Genomic DNA, 18934 nt, shown 5'->3' with positions numbered 1-18934 from the left:
TGCCTGTCAGCGCAGCCCCTGCCCCATCCCCGGCCCTGGCTGGATTCCTCCATCCGCAGTCTCCCCGGCAACCAGCCCTCCCTCCTTCCCGCGACAGAAAGGAGCTGCACAGAAAAGAAAGGAACAAAAAAAGCCTGCAACATTTTCCCTCGCCCTGCTGATTTCCCAGGGTGTCAAAGCAGCGCGGCCAGGGCAGTGCGGAAGCGGCGGCGGGGCGGGTGGACCGCCGGCTCTCAGGGTTATCACTCGGCAGCCCTTGGCGGACACCAGAGGAGGAATAGCATGACCTCAGTCAAGTTTGTTTAATGAAGCTCAGAGCATCAACCCAGTTTTATCCAGTTTTATCTCCCCTCCTCGCTTTCATGGTTCCCATCCTCCCAGCTCCACGGCTGGGTGTGATCACCGTCAGAGCCTCCTTCTGAAGCTACTGAAGTGGTCACTGATGAAAGTCTTGACTCCCTCGCAGGATGCAGAAGGTTGCAAAAACCAGCTAACAAAGCCCAAGGGAAGGACTCGGTCATTTTAATTTATAATGGGAAATACGTGCATTTATGTGATGTTCTGCAGTACAATTTGTGGGTCACTAGAAGGTTTTTCTAAAGAAAAAATCGCTTTTCCTTTCAGAAAATATGCACTCATCCCATGGTTCAGCATCCCATTTCGTGGGTCATGTCCTTGTCTGTGGCTCCTCTTAGAAGAATGTAAATGACTTAAAGACCTTGAAGTTATGCCCAAGGCCACAAGAGTGGCAAATAAGCTTTCTGTATCTTGAGGGGTGGGATGCTGTAGTATATAAAAATGAGAAAGAAGTTTGGACTCTCACAAGTTGAGGTTTGACGCCACAGACAGGCTAGACAGTAGGTGACCTGCTTTTAGGGTGGCTCAGTAGGTCATTTAGGACAAACCAACCTTTTGCTCCTCAGTGTGTATCATGTAACTCAGGGGAGGGCCAGGCTGGGAGGACTCTGGGTACACTGGGGAGGAATTCAGGGTGGTACCCACGGAGAGGGAGCGTTTTGTATCTCTGCAAACAAAATATTTGTCATGGGTCTCTGCTTCGGTTTGTCCTTGCATATGGGTTGTATGCAGGCTATGCGGGTGGCTGGAGCCACCTGTGCCAGCTGGTGGGAAAGGACAAGGAGCAGGACAAAGCTGGTAGTAGCCATGGCTGTGTGCTGTGACCCTTGGTAGCCTTGACACCAACAAAAGCCCTCGCTGTAACAGAGTCTGGCTGTGGAGCCTCTGCCCAGGCTCTTGAGGAGATTGCTAAGCTCTGGGGAAGTCAGCAGTGCAGCACAACACCTGATAAGAAAAGGTACAAATGCAGGCAGAGACAGGACTGTAGGAACACAATCATCAAGGACAAGGGGGAATCAAAACCGGCAGGGAAAGTGATGAGATCCTAAGGGAAGAAAACAGGGAGGCAGCAGAAAACTGCAGCATGTCAGCGCTGAGGACATGTCTGTGGGAGTAGCAAAGACCAGCCCTCCTCCCTCTGCGCACATCTGCCTGGTCCATACACCAGTGGCTATCTCTGCCTGTAAGTGCAATGCTTAAACCTCAGAGATCATCAAAGCCAAGCTGCCTTTAGACCATGATAACCAGGACTGATGGCAGTGTGTGCGCAATGAGACACGCCTTGGTGGCCCAGGACTAGGCAATGAAGAGTGGCCACACCGTCAGTGGTGGCCCCACACCCCTCTGGCTGCTGGGTGGATTCTGTTCACCCAGCAAGCCCCAGTGCGTGATTCCCGGCTGTGGCCATGCTGGATCTGCAGCCCCAATGCCCACACAGGGGAGCAAGGGCACTCCACTGGTGCTGCTGCACTTGCTAGGGAATCCCGGGGCTGAGGCTGCTGCCTCACAGCCCTGCTAGTGCTGCCTATTTTGGGGTGTCCCTGGTCTCAGCAGGGGTGTAGCCAGGGGCTGCTGGTGTAGCCACCTGGGACTGCTATGCACCCTCCCCACAATCGGCTTCAACCAGAGTCCGGAATTATTTTTCCTCTCTTTTACTGCTGCTACAAGCCACTGTTTGTATCATAGTTAAAAAACATGTGAAGGTTTCAGTTTTGCTGAGAGCACCTGCCTGTGCACCAGTTACTCATTATTAGACAAGCTAAGGACTGCTCTCTCGAAACAAAGCTGGAGCAAGGCTGTCAGCCAGAATTCCACCCGGCACTCTTGGAAAGGAAACCCTGCAGCCTCAGATTAAGGGGTCTCACTGCAGCACCTTAGCAGCAGAAACTGCAGTGGAAATAAGTCCCAAGGGAGGCTCCAAGGATCACGCTGGCACCACGCAACACCTTTCAATGCATAGTGCCATGTGCCATGAACTCAGTCCCTCCTAGCACATGCTAGGTCTGTCACAGCATTATTTCTTGTTTCATCTCATTTGTACTCAGGCTTATGGGTACGCAAATGATAATAATTCAAGCATCTACTAATGTCTCCTGCTGTATTTAATAGATGAGAATATAAACCACAGGACTGCAAAAGAGATGAAAAATGGTTTCTCTAATTGGGAAATTATTGAAGGACGAGACGCAAAGAGCAGGTAGGAGGAAAAGGGCAGTTTTTCTGCGATCGGGTGAGCGTGCTGATGAGAAATCGATCTGCTCTCTAATAAATCTGCTTGCCTGGCCAGCAAACGTGGCAAGATGTTGTATGGATGCTGGGGTCCCTGAGCCAATGGCGGGAAGGCGTTTTGATTCCTGTGTGCTCTGCTCTCTAGGCATAAATATTAATAAGGTTCCAGCTTCAGTGGTGGTGCTGATGCAGCTGTTTCTACATTCATGTGGAACAAATTCAGTAAATGCAAAAGAGCAAGGCATGAAAGAAAATACTCGCTTGCTTGTCTGAGTTATTACTGAAAACCAGTCTTGGTGTTTCCTTTCTTAAGCAGGAATTTTATGTGTGCCTCTGTGTGTGTGTTCAGGCTGAACTGAGATCTGGCACATTTGTATAGTTTGAGGATCCGATTGCAAATGGCAGTGTCAGAGGGTAAACCCACTGTCAGACCCTCATTTGGGGGTGGTACAGAAGCCACATGACTAGCAAACACCCCTTTTGCTTCGATCCTTCTTGATTAAACACGATTTCTTTCCACCCCAACAACTGATCCTTGAAACCCTGATAGCAGCATGCTGCCCAGCATCATTGCCAAATCGAGTTTCTACTGAATCCATTGCCTTGCTCGGCTAGCTAGGATTCGGTATATTAAGGAAGCAGGAGTCTGTGTAACCGGGTTGAACAAAGCATTTTTCTTTCAAGGTCTTCCGCCACCACCCTGCTCTCTCCTCCCTGCAGTAATATTGCGGCTGGCAGCGCTGCTTGCTGCAAGGAAGAGTGCGCTTGTCAACTCGTTAACACTTTCCTTTTTCCTTTGCAAAAGGCATGGTTGTGCAAATGAATGTTAAAGAGCTTATCGGGCAGCTGCTTTGGCTGCTCCCAGGTGCCTCTGGTACGCATCTTTCAGAAGACTGGAAAGAGAATAAATATCATCGTGAAAGCTGGGGGAAAAAAGAATAAAATAGAGCCCCAGATCACTCCTATGTATATTACATCTTTGGCTTACTAGAAAAGAAAATGACAGGAAAGATTTATCTCTGCCTGACATCAGTTGCCCTCCTGTATTGGGCTGGAGGGAGCTGATGAGTGCCAAGAGCTCATAGCTGAGAAAGGCAGGATTTGGGGGAGCTGTACAGGGCTCCAGTGTGCTGTCAGTGCCGCGGCACAGCCCCTCTCCTGATGGCAGGATTCACACAAAGGCTTTGATCATCTGGTTTATTAAAGCTGGAAGCATCCTCACCAAGCTAGAACTGGCGGCAGAGATGAAAACACTGTTTCCTGCCCTTCCTTCCCCTTGCACTTTGAGGAACCCCTGCAGCTGGGATTGCAGTGATGGGGCAAATGTGGCAAAATCGGGGTGTCATGTGCCAGTGCGGGCAGTGTCACTTGGGGCACGCAGGGTGGTAGGGAGTTAGGTATGTCTGGGAGGGAGTCAGTCTGTGCCCACCGAGCTCCATAGGTTTCAGTGACCTCATCGTGGCAGGGGTGGGGAGGCAGGTACCCAAGCAAGCCATCCAGCAGTTACTCAGAGCCCAAAGGGCAGCATCTTGAACAACCGCTAAGTGAAGTTCATCCTTACAAGCTTTACCTTCTGCTCACAGTAGCTAGCAGGTGTTTTTCCCATTGGTTTCTGTGAAAGACTGGCTCAGATCCTGAATTTGTTAAAGAAAGGTATCACTCCCGAATGCCATGAATTCCTTTGTCCTTCTTTCTCCTCCTATTTTCACATTTATGACTCTCCACAAGATTTAGGGATAATTTTCACCTGATACATGTTTGCCTCTTAAGAAACATAACACATCTCTCTTTATGAGACTTCAGGCACACACAGGCCTTTCAGTCCTGGGGAAGGCCACCATCCATTCCAGCACTCCGTAACAACAGCAGCAACAGTGCCTGGCAGTGGCTTTTTCAAACACCAAGCAGCAAAGGGAGATGATTTCTCACACTTTCTGAGAGGCAGCAGGGAAGGATATTTTTCAATTGCTGTTCAAGGGCAGGGGACAGGCTTTTTGAAGGTGCAGCTTCAGCCTGTTGGGATCCTACCTGACTTTGAAAATACAGTGAAGGAGCTCTGATAACGTTTTCCAAGGGTAGTGTGTTCTGACAGCATCACTACACACAACTACACACCCATCTTTGGATACTAGTGCTAAGTATTATTTTAATTGTTTTAACTCAGGAGACTGGAGACAGATCACTGGAGCAATTCTTGTGAAAGTTATACTCTGTGTAATCACCAATAACATCAGATACACCAACTGGGTGGCAGCAGCAACTGACATACTTCTGCTAGGAAATCTAATGCATTCCTGTTGTAAATCATGCTGTTCAAGAACTGTACTATGAACTTTGAAAGCCTGGCCATATCCGTAATGGATCAGAAGACATTGGGCTGCTCTCTAGTTATGTGCAGGTACTAAGCTACTGTTTGAGACATTTAATCTCTCTACTAAATGATATTCAAAAAAGCAGGAAAGAAAAGCCAAGAGAAAAGACTGGCTTCAGCTAAACCACCACTGAAGTGAACATTCGAGGGCTGCTGCGGGACAATGCCAGGCCTGTTAGCTTCGCTCCTTGTGCAGGGAGGAGGAAGCAGTCAAAGCTGATTTTGTCCAGCTAGCTTTGCTTGCAAATGGAAAAATTAAAAGGCTGTGGCATTGCTTTAAAAAGTAATGAAAGCGAGTGGCTATTTGGAGAGCCAGACTGAGAGGCAGGCTCTTGCTGGCATGCTTGAGAAAGAGAGAAGCTGTGTGCAGGCATGTCCAATCAGACCTGCAGGCTAAGGAACTTTGTGACAGAGACTATTAAGTCCAACCCCAGTTTAAGGAGGAAGAGAAGATTCATGGAAATTCTGGAATCAGAAAAGGGAAAGTAGCCAGACGAATGGGGTAAACACCAGAAGTGCAGCAAATCCCATAACCATGACAGTAGCAATAGGGATTTTGTTCCCCTCCTAAAGCAAGCTGAATCTTGGTCAAACCTTCGTTTAAGTGGCTGTCAGCACTGCATGCTGAATCAGTGATTTCCATGGTTAAGAACTCTTTGCAACCCTAGCAGATGAGTCAGTTCTCAAGTCAGTAGCAGACTGGCATCCTCTCTGGTTCAAGCACACAACATACCCTACGTATCTTACGTACCCCAGTCTTGTGTCCTGCTTAGTGACTCAAGGACAGGAAAATAAAGAGGATCCATTAGGTGTGTTGCATGTCATGTGGGATCTCAGCATTGTATTGAGCAACATAAGGGGAAATTTTTCAATGCTATCTCTTTTTTTTTTTTCCTTCCTTTTTCAGCCTTTCAGAAGCTCAGTTCCATTAGGCTTTCATGCCTGTTCCCTTCCCTGTCAGGTCACAGGTATGCAATAGCCCACTGCACCTGCAGAAATCACTACAGCTGCTGGCTTTTATACACCAGGGTCAGTGTTTGTAAGCTGCTTCAGGATTCTCCACTGTGAAGTGGTCTATCTGCATATAAAATATGATTTCCAGTTGACTGCTTAAACGTCTTCTTGTCCCTGAGGGGAGCGATGAGTCACACCATGTTAGTGCATCCCGTCCAGCAGCTATGAACCAATGTGTCTCAAATGTTCCAGGAGATCTAAGACAAATTCCTCAAGTGACTCATATAACAATAAAAGGAAAACATCTCATTCGATAACAGCAGAAATTTAGCCTGGGCTCACAAATTTCCCAACGAGCTATGTGTTACACAGACCTCCATTCAGCTGCAGGGAGATAGGCAAAGGTTGTTGTTCTCTTCCAGTCTGCAGAGGAGTGAGATAAAGCAGAGTAGAGGGGATTTGCACAAGGTCACTGTGCCAGCTGGGCACAAAACCTGGCAGCCCTGTTCTAGCCAAACACACTGTATAGTGGATCATGACAAATTGCTCACCAGAGAATCACCATGGCACATGCATCCCAGGCCTCATCCCACCCAGGCAGGGAAAACCTGACAGCTGAGGTTATAAGGACCATAAAAAAAAAGAAGAAGGATTTCCTCAAGGGAAGAAGATGGTACCTTAAGTCTTTTGGAAATCAAGAACTGGATTTCCTCAGAGCAATGTCTGCCTAGGTACCGATAAACGCACTGAGGAGTTACTATAGTAGCTGCGCTAATGCTGTCACAATAGCTTCTGTGACTGCGGAATTGCTTGTATATCTACACTTTGCATTTGTTTATGGGTGTATTTTCAGACACAGGCTTGGTGGTGGGAGGTGGGGCTGTCCCTGATATTGCTTTGGATCATGAGATTAATAGGATAGATTTGAGGTAGTCTCCTGGCAAGTCTCCTAAACTGTGATCTTCATGTGAGCTCTCCAGCCTGATTCCTGCATTCTCTGCAACTCTTTCAAAAGTTCCAGCCCATCTCTTTTCCTCCTGTCTCTTTGATAGGACAATAAGTCAGGCTGATCAACACTTGGCAAAGTGTTTTGAGCCCTCAAAGAGGTTAAGAGAGCTCTGTGGCCACGGTTAGATGTTTCAGGACCAGTTCCTTACCACAGCTAAATAAACATCCCATCCCAGGGATCTCAGCAATAGTTTTTGAACAGTTTGTTTCCCCAGGCTGATTCACCAGCTTATCAGATGAATGCTAAGAGAGCAGGACTGGGACATCCCCACCTAAAATTGGTTGAGATGACACTGGTGACTGCACAGTGTGAGCAGAGATACTTCTCCCTTCCTTGCTTGCCCATGCTCGCCTGATGCTGCCCTTCATGATACCAGTACAAGTATCTGAGCAGTGAAACAACAAGTTACATCAGAGGACTGATCCAACTGAGAAAAACAATGCAATGATAACAGAAAAAGGAAGTGTTATTTTCGGCTGCTCGGGTGCCCCTATGGCGCAGGAAGAGAGAAGGACCCCTTCAGCCACCAGTGCCACTGAGGGAAGCCTCAACACAAAACAGGCTCCCAGAAGCCTGGGCTGCAGCAGAGTTACCGCTACAGCAGCTTGGTAGCATGGACCCTCACCAAGGTGGCTGGAGGTTTCATGTGGCTTTATCAGGCAGTCATTTACTCCTCTGCAAAAGGACAACAAATCAAGAAAACTAGCATGTCCCACGGCATCTACAGGGGAAGCACTGACACACTGTAATGGTCAACTGCTTTCTCACATGTCAAATTCACACTGTGCTCATGCAGGAACAAAAAAACAGAAAGTATTCTGGAATCAGAAAACATTTGCTTCTTTTGGTGGCATCCCAGTTCATAACTATGTGCTTTACATCTCCTCACTCCTCGGCTACCAGGAAGAAGATTTACTCCTGGTTTAAAACTGTACTGGAGGGGAGATGATGGAAGGTAAAAAGCAGGGTTTAGGACCTAGTAACTCTTGTGGGCCACCTAACTTTAGGAGGAGAGCAATGGGCATAGAAGCACATACTTTTAAACCACTTGGATCCCATCTGAGCAGCAACATATATACACATACGGTGCTTTTGCTACAGTATCTCTGCTTTATCATTAGTTTGCTATACAGTGTCTCACTGCAGCAGAGGCTCGTTCTGGCCTCAAACCTGATAAATAAGGCAGATTCATGGGTGCTGCTTCCATGGGCACAGAAAAAAAGATGAGCGTGTTAAAGGAAACACAAGAGATTTCATGTGCTGCTGGAGTGTTTTCTCCTCTTGTTTTGCAGGGGCTCTGATGGCTTTGCAGTGCTGTAATTAGGATATTCATTTCATACTTGACGGTCTGGTTCTGCACAGCTCCCACTCACTCTTCACATCTGCATTGCAAATAAAAATGCTTACCCAGCATTTTGCTTGATAGATGAATATTTTCCCTGTTTTGTTCTTAAACAAGGATTTAGCACAACTTACAGGTAGCAGCTACCTTTCACAGAACAGCATTAAATAAGGAGAAGTGCTTACGAACAGAGGAAACCTGTGACTTACCTTCAGAGGTCCACAGGGCTTAGGATCCCAAGGAAAGCTACAAGCACTTTGGAGAAGACTCCTGATGGGAAGAGGAAGAAATGAGAGCATGATGAAACAGGGGCAGCTCCCCCCTAGGGAGAAGCAAGCTTGTAGACAGCCTTGGAAGCAATGCAAGAAACTTGTACTTGATGTAGAAAAACTAGGGAAGAAAGCAGCATACCCTTACTTCAATCCAGCAGATCATTCAAGCATAGGTTTAGCATGCAAGGAACCCTAAATTTCTACTTGGTGGGAAGAGACATGCTGTGCTGGAGCTTTGTTAGAGCAGCTCCTCCACTGGGACTCTACTGCAGAAGCCAATTCTGTCCCCGTCTCTGGGTAGCAGAGAAACTGGCCCTGAACACTTAAGGAAGGATTTGCCTACATGAATAAACCTGTCTGCAAAGCTGGGCATGTCTTACTTTTCACCTTAACCTCCCTTGGAGCCAATGGAAATTGGTCAGGAGGGGGATGCTTCTCACTCAAAAGAGAGATCTAAAGGAGGTCAGGCAAACTGTGCTCTAAAACTGCCTGCTTCTCTCCCCTGATCAAGCAAGCCTGGGGCACATCTCTTTCATAACCCTCAGGTGTCTAATCACAGGAATCTCACCACCACTACCACCTCTGTGGCTCCCAGCAGGTATCTATTTAACCAGTGCCTAGATTCTTATTCCTGCAATGCTCCCAGTCTGTGATGGGTTTTGCTGCTTTAGCTGGTGCCCTTAGCCCCCCACTAAGTGCAGAGTGAACCTGCAGCAGAGACAAACAGAATGCAGAGAGAAGCATTTGGTGCAGGCAGACAGTACTCACCCCCTTCCAAGGTGGTTTTTTTGTCACTTACTTGCCTGCCGGACCCCTGCAGCTGCCACAGCCTAAATGTCAGATTGCAATAGGCTGCTTGGACAGGGAGAGGCTGATTTTTGAGCCCCAGCACATGCCTCAGCTTCTGCACACACTCACCTTGCAGGAAGCCAGCCCAGGTGAAGGCAAAGGATTGGGATGGGCTGCGGTGAGCTGAGGACCAGTACAGGCCTGATGCTGCTACCATACAGCCCATAATGCCTTGTGCCAGCAGCAAGGGACAAATGTAGGGCATAAGAGGTGCCTGTGAGACCCTCCCCCTCCATCTCCCCAAGCTGATCCTGTGCCATGGGATGTCAGGGTCTGGCAGCTGAGCTGGGCTTAGCTGACTCCTGGGATTTAGCATCAATGCGGCAGTACGGGCAGAAATTAGCAGGGCTAAGGATTTTGTCTTTCGGCAGATGCTAGGAAGAACCAAAGCCGCTTAGGGAAGAAAAGTGATGAATGGCTCCACCCCCTCCCACTCCCCCCATTTTTTCCATGGGAAAATGGAGTTTTAGAATTTGGAAACAGAAATTTTGATTCCTAGAAGCATGTATGAAATTGGAGGCAGAGGAAATACTGATTAAAAAGCCAGTCTATGTGATTAACTCACTTGTTCTTTATGCAGAGATGCTCATCCTGCCCGCGGTGTGAAGACACATTCGGAATGCAAATGGCCCAAGGCCGCTGGCGTGCCACCCATACTCTTATCAGCAGCAGACGGTACCATTAAGGGGAATCCTTTTCAATGATGAAGGACCAGGTCAGCTGTGCTCCGGAGAAAGTGTATGGGGCACAATTCATACCCAAAGTGGGGCTTTTAATTATTCACAGCTCCACATACCCCCGCTTCCCCTCGCTTGCTTTGGACATCCCCTATAACCCTGAAAACCTCCAGAGCCGAACGAAGCCAAGGCCTCCGCCACCTTCCTCCTCTCCTCCCCGGGGTGCTTTTGAGGCTGCACAGCACCACGCCAGACCCTTCGCTTTAGCCTCATACCCCGGGTTTTGGCTAACCCAAGCGCCCAAGCCCCGTTTACCGGCCGTGCCTCGCACGCAGCGGTTCACCTGCCATCTAGTGGGCGCCGCCATCCCTGCGGCTGCTTCCCGTTCATCCCGACCTCTCCCCCCCCCCCCGCGAACGGAGCACGGGAAGGGGGAACGGGGAGTGTAGGAAGGTGCCGGGGTGGGGGTGAGCGTGCACCGCCCGGGGCTACCCGTGTGCCTCACGGAGGGGGGGTGCCTGCACGGGCGTGCCCGGGACTGGAGGTGCCAGCGCAGCGCCGATACCGGAGGCGGCCCCGCGGCTGTGGCGGGGCGGGCGCGGCGAATGCACCGCCTCCCCGGGCAGCGGGGCCCGCCCGGTCGGGCCTTGCCTGCTGAGGCCTGGCCGCGCCGGGAGAAGGGCCGATGGAGGCGGCGGGTGGCGGGGGGGCAGTGGCGGCAGCGGGGGGAGGAGGAGGTGGCGGCATCGCCCTGCACGACTTCAGCGGGCGGCTGGGCGAGCAGCGGGTGCACTTCCACGCCATGCGGCTGCGGGACTCGCTCTTCCTCTGGGTGGGCGCCGCGCCCGCCCTCGCCAGCCTGGCTGTCGCCATGTGCAACCCACGGGTGAGTGTCTTCGCCGCCTGCCCTGGGCTGCCGGGCCCGCGGCCAGCGGGAGGGAGGGAAGGAAGGAAGGAGAGACGGACGGAGGGAAGAGGGGCGGCTGGTGGGGCCCTCCTCACCACTGCCTAGCGCTCCCGCCCCGCGCTGCCGGTGACTAAGCGGTGCCTCTGCTGCGCTCCGGTTGCAGGACAGCATCCCGGTGGCCGCCTCGCTCCTGGGGGACCCCTCCGACACCGCCTCCGCCTGTCTGGCGCAGCGCTTAGGTAGGTGCCGGGGGGCCGCGGCCTGGCTGGGAGGTTGCCGTCCGCGGCGGTCGGGCCCGGGCAGGCGGTTTCGTGGGGCCTTGGAGCATCCCCACCACCCGCGGGCTGGGTGGGCGCCGGGGGACGGCGGTGCTTGCTGCAGCCCGGTGTCCGCGGGGCCACCGGCAGACCCTCCCGGCCGTGCAGGACCCCGCGGGTTCCATCCCGGGTCACTCCTTTCAGCTGTGTACATGCCTGGCTAGCCGAGGCTGGCCGCGTCTCTGCTTCAAGGCCCGCTGAGCATTGTCAGAAACTGAACGCTTGTGTGCTCTGTGATACCCTGCCCGGGGCTTTGGGTGTGTGAGGCAAGGGAAGCACATGCTTGTGCCCATCGATTGGGATTTCCAGTGACCTGCTCTTTGTAAGGCCGTAATACTTCTGTGCTGTGGGGTGGCTGTCGTGCAAAGCACACATGCTTTTCCTGAAGATGAAGCCAATCCTCATCACATCTTGCACCTTTTAGCCGCTAAGCTCTGAGAAGGTCCTGTGTCACAGACACCAGTATTTGACTGACTCTAATGGGCGCCTTGCAGGAGGTCTCCTGTTTCAGTATGTGCAAGAGTTTCCTGCCACACTTAGTGCAATGGTGGTGTAGCTGGATTTCTGAGCCTTAATGCTAACTTCCTAACTCCCATATTTGGACTAAAAAGGAAAGTACCTGCCCTAATGCATCCTAGAGCCTTCATATATGATAGCAGCATCATGCTGGTTACTCATCACCATCATCTCCCAGTAACTGAAGCAGCTCCAGATGGTGAATTGCTAAGTTCTTGTTACCAGGTTTTAAATGTAAGATGCTGCACTGCTCAGTCTTATTTTACTTCTGTTGTTTCAGCTGGAAAGGCCACATAATTCTTCTTAACAATCTGTGTGCAATCTCTATTATGTCCTAAGTTTCTCTTGTCAAGTAGTTTCACAAGTCTACACGATTTCTTCTCCCAGGCCACCGATGTATATATAAGGGTTGATGACAAGACTGATCTTTGAAAAACAGTGCTGGTGTCCTTTCTTCTTCCTAGGTAACTTTTATCTTGTAATAACCACTGTTGTAGTCTCCCCTGGCAGGAGCGCTTTCTCTGCATACTGGATTCAGTCATTTCACTTTAAGTAATAATTCTGTGGGGTACTGTATAATATGATTTCTTAATGTATAATTAGTGCATTATCCTTAAAAAGTCAGTCAGTGAAAATGTAGCCAAAGAGGCTTTACTTTGGATAAAGCTTAACAGTTTAGTCCACTTACTGTTTGGTCTCTTCATTACTTGTTTCTGAACCTTGCTCTATATACTCCTGTGTAGCACCAGGGGCCAGCTGACAGCTGTAAGTCGTCTTGGTGATTCCCACCCTCTCCTGTCATTTTTAGTACATTAGATTTCATAACTAGAGTGGGCATCCTTAGTTCTTTCACTGTTCTAGGACAGAGGCTGGGTCACCTGATTTTTTGTCCCAGTATATGGTCTCAGTTTTGCTGCCTTCCCCTTACCCTCTCCCCCATGCCTTTTTTTTCAAGGTCCTTTTCTTATTTACATTGCTAATTTCACATACTTTGTTACTAAGAGCTGCTAGTGTTACTTGGGACTGGCCTATCACTCTTTATCCTTGGAGCATAATCCATCTTCCTATTTTTTTGACTGTGTGCCTTAAGGGTCTTTCGTTGTTATTATGTTCAGTTGCCTGTGTCAGCTATGGCCTGGAAAGACTTTTGGTCAGTGTTGCTCTGTATCTAACCTCTGGCTTGCAGATTTAGTCAGTAATCAGCCTGCTTTATATTCTTTATAGACACTATTCTTACTCGTGCTACCATGCTTTGGGTATACTGTGTTCAGAAAGGCCTGTAGACCTTTTTCACCTTTCCTTGGAAGAAGAAAGTCAACAATACACTTCTGGCAATGAATCATTACATGCTGCTTCTTCACCTGAGCATAACTGACTTAAGAAAAGAAATGCATCTTCTTTCTGAAATCCTGCATGTTAGTATTTGGGCTTGCTTTTGTCAATCCAGCTCTGGGTCACTTAATCCAAAATTGTTTATTCTGAAACCAGTGAATGTGCAAGGTCATCACTAAGCATCTGTGTATCTTCTTTGTTTCACAAAGTGCTCAGTGAGGAAATCTGTGTTTTGTGTTGGCTAGAAATACCAAGCTTTGCTGTTACTGGTGTTAGTTTTCCTCTGGGAAATTAAATCCTTGTCGCTCTCACAAATTCTGTAATAACAGAGATGCTATTCACAGCCAAGTCTGACTTATAGCTGTACTTCCAAGGTAGCTTCTATGCTGTTTCCATTCTACTTTTTGCAGGCACTGACTCAAGTAGCATACAATGCAATTTGAACATAAGTATTTTTATTTCTTATACTTGCCAGTCGCATTCCATCACCTGCCATTTTGTCCTGCAATGTCAGGAGCAGGAGTTTCAGCACTACTGTGCATCAGCATATACCTTATCGTGTTGTTTTCTTTGTAAGGTCTTAGCCAGAACAGCGGCATTTGGTACGCTGGCTCTATCTTCCTTATTTCAGGGTTGGAGTTTTCCATGTTTCTTTTCTATTGCTGAAGACACATTTGCCACATTCTTATTCCTCCCTCTACCTGTTTCTATCTATATCTGTTTGTATTAGAGACAGGGACTGTTACCTACCACTCTGTGTGATTACTTTGGCACCAGATGTGACTCACTAGTCAAGAAACCCACATTCTAAGCAGTCGTTTTGTATAGGTTAGTGGAGTCCAGTTCTTGAGAAAGTCTTGTCCATTAGTGACTTCTTTCCTTCATATACTGAAATCACAGTGCTTTCGGCTGCAGTGACTGCTGAATAGTGCCGCATCTTCATCTTTGCTCGGTAGGGAGTGGCAGACTCAGTGAAGATGACTTGACCTCTTCTTTGAGGTCTTTCCCAAATGGACCTCCACACCTCCACCACCTCTTTTCCAGCACAAATGGTTCACAAATTATAAGTAACACTTCCGTCCATTCTCCTCCCACTGGGCTCTTCCTCAAGCTTAGATTTGGTCCATGAGGTTGTAGTAGTGGGTCTGTGCTGCTGTGGCATCTCCTGGCTGCTTTTTCTATGCTTCAAGGGACCTGTGCAACTGGAATTATTAGCCAGGCTATGTGGGAAGCAGCCCTGCTGGAGAGCTTTGTAGGTAAGCTTTGTCTCCTGTAGTTGTCTGCTTTACACTGAAGGTGCGGATGGTCTTCCACGGATGCATAAGATCTTTCCTCTTCTTTCCTTCCCACAAGAGCCCATATGTCCAACTGAATCTGCAGGGAAGTGGGGACAGAAAAGGTCAGGCTGTCTGTTAGCCAGGGAGCAGAGCTCCTATGCACAGGCAACCCTGAGGGATTCACAGTGTTCCCAGGAACTGGAACAGCATCCCAGGGACTCAATCAGATCTTACACACTCACAATGAAGAAATTGAGTTTTAATACCATGGTATATGATATAGCTTTGCTACCTGGGATAGTGGTATTGACTAGTTCAGAGTTAGTGTTGCATTTACTTGGTATGCAACAAAGGTACAATGACAAAGCACTAGTGCTTACAAAACATGTTGCTTTATATTACAAAATCTGGTGCCAAGCACTAATTTTTGCCAACAGAGCAACGTGCTGCATTATATCAGCATTTTATGGTAACAAATCTTAAAAGGCAAACGAGTCCTTGCATTTCATAAGCAGCCCTACTTACTGAGCCAGGAAGCTGGTAACGTCTTAGAGCAGAAAATGATAATAAATTAATTTGCATAACAAAAAATGCCTCAAAGGAGTGGTTTAACCGCATTTTATATGTACATCTAAGTTTTCTGTAGTCAACTTTCCCATTTAGAAAGGAGTGAGATATTAGGAGTTCTGGTGTCTTCATTTTAAATTTTTAAAATTCAGATGGCAGCTTTGAATATTCTGCAGAGGGGTCTGATTTGTCCCTGGGATTGTCAGCTCCCAGCTCATTCCCTGCCAACAATACCTCATGACCCAAATACCAGTTTTCCTCCTCTATTTTACACAACTCAATTTAAATTTAGTGCCTGTTTTTCCTCTGTGGTGCTTACATTCTTCACAAAGTTTAGCGATGTACAGAGTTACAAATCTGCTGCATGACTATGGTAAAATCTAAGTAGGATTCCCTTTTATTCATAAAACATTCCTTGGTGTTACCTGTTCTACTCTGATAATTAAGTCTTTCTGCCCCCATGGACGTTATTTTTATTACTGTTAATTAGATCTCTCATGGAAGACAGCTCTTAATTTTGTAGTACCTTTTTCTAGGTATTTCTCATTACAGTAGCCTGGAACTTGTGCTTGGCTTCATTGCCTTCAACCCAGGGTCTCCAGCCTTTTGGGTGTTGATGGATACCGTATAAATAAAGGTTAAAGGAAACAGAATTATTGACAGCAGTTAGACAAGACTGGTGCACACTTTTGCGGGCCTTCTTATGGCTTTTTAATAAAACAAAGCTTTGTTAATTGGGGCCTAATAACTTTCTTGTGTGCTTTACCTGTATTAGTGTTTTTCGCAGCACAGATTTACCAACTCTTCAACTAGATTTCGCTGCTAAGGGTTCAGTGTAGTCTGTGGTTTCACTTAAACTGCACCATATTTAAGAAATGTCCAAAATCTACTAAAAGTGTGAGGCTTTTCCACAACCTTTTGCTTCAGGCCAAAAATGAGGCTTGCATTGTCCATTTCATTGACAGCTGTGGCTTTACCCAGTGTGCTAACACTCGGGTACTTGTTTTGCTATTCCTTTAAAAACTTGGGTTCAGCACAGCAGGAGTAGAGAATGTTGTCTCGGAGAATGTTGTCTGCATGATATGGCTCTTTCAGAGGCTTGCTTGAATACCATCATCACTTTTAAATAAGAACAAGCTTATACCTGACTACTCTGTTTTGTGTTTTAGCCAGCAAGACCAAAAAACAGATATTTGTCAGCTACAATCTTCAAAACACAGACAGCAGTTTCACCTTACTCATAGAAAACAGGATCAAAGAAGAAATGATGGCTTTTCCAGAGAAGTTCTGACTTGGCTTCGTTGTAAAATAACCTGAAGTTTTTGTTTTAGAAAAACCAATCACAATTTTCACACTAAGTTAGTATGTTTGTTTTATATTGCTTTGACTGAAGTTGAAGTTGTTATTAAATATAGATGGACCTAAATACACTTGGAACCTGGAATTTGTTGTTTTTAAATTTGCTACCCTGTTAAGTAGGGAATAGGTGACTAGAGTAGAAAATATGCTGCAATGGATGAACTTTGCTGTAAAAGTGCACACGCAGTGCCTGGCCTCCATTCAGTACTTGGATACGCTGGGAAATCAGTTCCAAATTCTAGCTGTACCATTAATCTGCTATGTACTAGTACTGAACATAGCAAATAAAATACATTTTTGTATTGTAAAGCTCATAAGTGTTGCTTTGCTTCTTTTAGCCCCTGTTGGTTGTAGCACTGGTGCTGAACACTATTTCTTGGGCACTAAGAACACTAGAGGGGTTTCACAAAGGAGAACTATGTAGAAGGAAAGAGCACAGCTTGAATTTTGGAGCAATAGATGAATCTGGCAGGCTGCTAGAGGAGCATCATAGCTGTAAAGTGAGCACACTTGTGAGAAAAATCAAAGCTACCACCACCACAAAACCCCAAACTGGCTGTAGAGCAAGTGATGCAGTGCCCATTTGCAGGTGTCAATACATGCATACCACCTCTTATTCATGGCAATTTAAAGGAACACAGAGCATAGCAACCTGATGAGTGAGTCCAGGTTCTTTTTCATTGCAAGTTCAGCCCTGACTCAGACATAAGCTTCTGATATGAACAAAGCCTACTGGTGCTGCTGCTAGACAACTGCCATAAAAACCTACAGGAAACTGATGAACTTACCTTGCTGTGGCACCATACTCAGCAATTAAAACTATAACAGAGAGGTTGTTGACGCAGAAGGCGCAACTCCTGATGAGCCTCTTGTCCGAGGGGGTTTGAAAACCCAGTGGCTTCAACACTGTAGATCTGATGAGGGCACAGGCAGCCCTTCCTTACCTTTGGGAACAGTCACCGGTCCTTGGCTGCAGTTCAAGATCAGAATAGAAAAAGCAACTATTGGAGGGGTATTTTCTTTTTAATTCACACCACCCAGGAAACAGTCAACTATCTGTGATTGACTACAAAGAATAATTAGTTACAAATCAACATGCTGACTTAATTACCCTGATTTACAATCAGTCAAGCTCCTTCTGTTTGTAGAGGAGGGTAGGACTGTTTCCTGAGGTGTCACTAACATTATAGCTGCTGTTAGGCTGGTTCAGAAGGCACTGTGAGACCAAGGAGAGCAAATTGATGGGACAACGTCATTTTATTCTGTACATTTACATACAAAGTTCTTCTCAGTAGGTACAACAGATGTAACATCATGCAGACATTTAGCTTGTAAGACTGTTTTCAGTACTTGATTTAAGCTTGTGCTATGAGGAAGTACCACCAGACTATTCATGATCAAAACATACAGTAACACGATTCTTTAAAACTTCATCAGAAACTGAGATGGGGAGGGAGGTCTCACCCACTAGACATAACACACCATCCTCCTTTCCCAAAACATTTTACACAATACATTTAAAATGAGGTTTGACATTTTATTTTTCTTAGAAAAAAAAAAAAACAAACGAAAAAGAAAAAGTTACAGCAGGGGAGATCATCCCCCCTCCGCTTAATAGTGTTGTCTTATGTGCCAGCTACAGGTGCAACTTGACATTCACAGAGTTCAGTTAATGGCACTTCTGCTTCCAATTTGGTGACCTTTAGTGTTTGGCTCCAGGAAGTGGCAACAATTAAATAAAATACTTCCATTAAAAAATAAAGTTAAAAAAAGCCTGCTGAAAGAAACCATGAAGTAAGTCCCACAACCCCCTTTCTGAGTGGCCACAAAACACTTGCAAGCAGGTGACTGTCCTTATCCATTTGCAGTGTGTCTGGCAACAAAAGCAGTACTGAAACCTCAAAGGGGGACAACCCCCCCAGATCAAGTATAATGTCACTTTCCCATTTTTGTTTAAACTTACAAAAATGGAAGGAAGCCCTTACATGGTAAACCCAAAGACAAATCCACTGATGGGCTCAGAGGTTACTGAAGGTTCACAGAAAAAAGGCCCAAATGGACAGAGCAGCTTTGACTGCTTCCCCTGTTGCAGTGGCTGAAAAGAGCCACCTGAGAAAAGCCTTTCCTGGTGATGGCTGCAGAGAAGACATGGTTGGTGGTGCAGGGGACTGGGAGCCTGGCAGAGAGCCCTGGCCTGCTGCGGGACGAGGCAGAGCAGGGTAAGCATCTCCACCTCTCCTTTCTGCCCTGCTGCATCACCTGCTGCCTGACTCCTCCACACAAGGTAGGCTTAGCAAAAGCCTTCCAACCCTGTGAGCATGTGTGGAAAGAAAATCGTCATCACAGAAGCGTTTCCTGTCTTTTCAGGAAAAGGAGCACAGCTAGAGCTGCCAAGGCAGGAATCAGTTGGTGTTTCACTGTCATGACAGAGGCAGAGGGCCAGACCAACTTGAGAAGCTGGGGGTCTCCATGCTGCAGAAGATCAGTACCAACTGCCTGGTTTCCAGAAAAAAAAACCAACGCAACCCCAAAAGCAACAAATAAAGTTAATTTCATAAGATTTAAAGAAAAAGAAATAAATTGCCGCATGTTCCTGTCA

General features: G+C 47.2%; 1 protein-coding gene across 1 annotated transcript; it reads left to right on the top strand.

The window, feature by feature from the left end:
* The first annotated feature begins 10650 nt into the window (after positions 1-10650).
* Positions 10651-16644, top strand: PSMG4 (proteasome assembly chaperone 4). Its single transcript, XM_057399334.1, is given in 4 exon segments — positions 10651-10741; positions 10744-10946; positions 11131-11206; positions 16146-16644. Coding segments are annotated over 4 exon segments (477 nt in total). The 5' UTR covers positions 10651-10665; the 3' UTR covers positions 16268-16644.
* Positions 16645-18934: the final 2290 nt, after the last annotated feature.

This window comes from Pezoporus wallicus, unplaced genomic scaffold (assembly GCF_028554395.1).
Source record: "Pezoporus wallicus isolate ANWC-B61680 ecotype Strahan unplaced genomic scaffold, APGP_CSIRO_Pwel_v1 contig_818, whole genome shotgun sequence".
Classification (NCBI taxonomy): domain Eukaryota; kingdom Metazoa; phylum Chordata; class Aves; order Psittaciformes; family Psittacidae; genus Pezoporus; species Pezoporus wallicus.
This window is presented reverse-complemented; position numbering and strand designations above follow the sequence as displayed.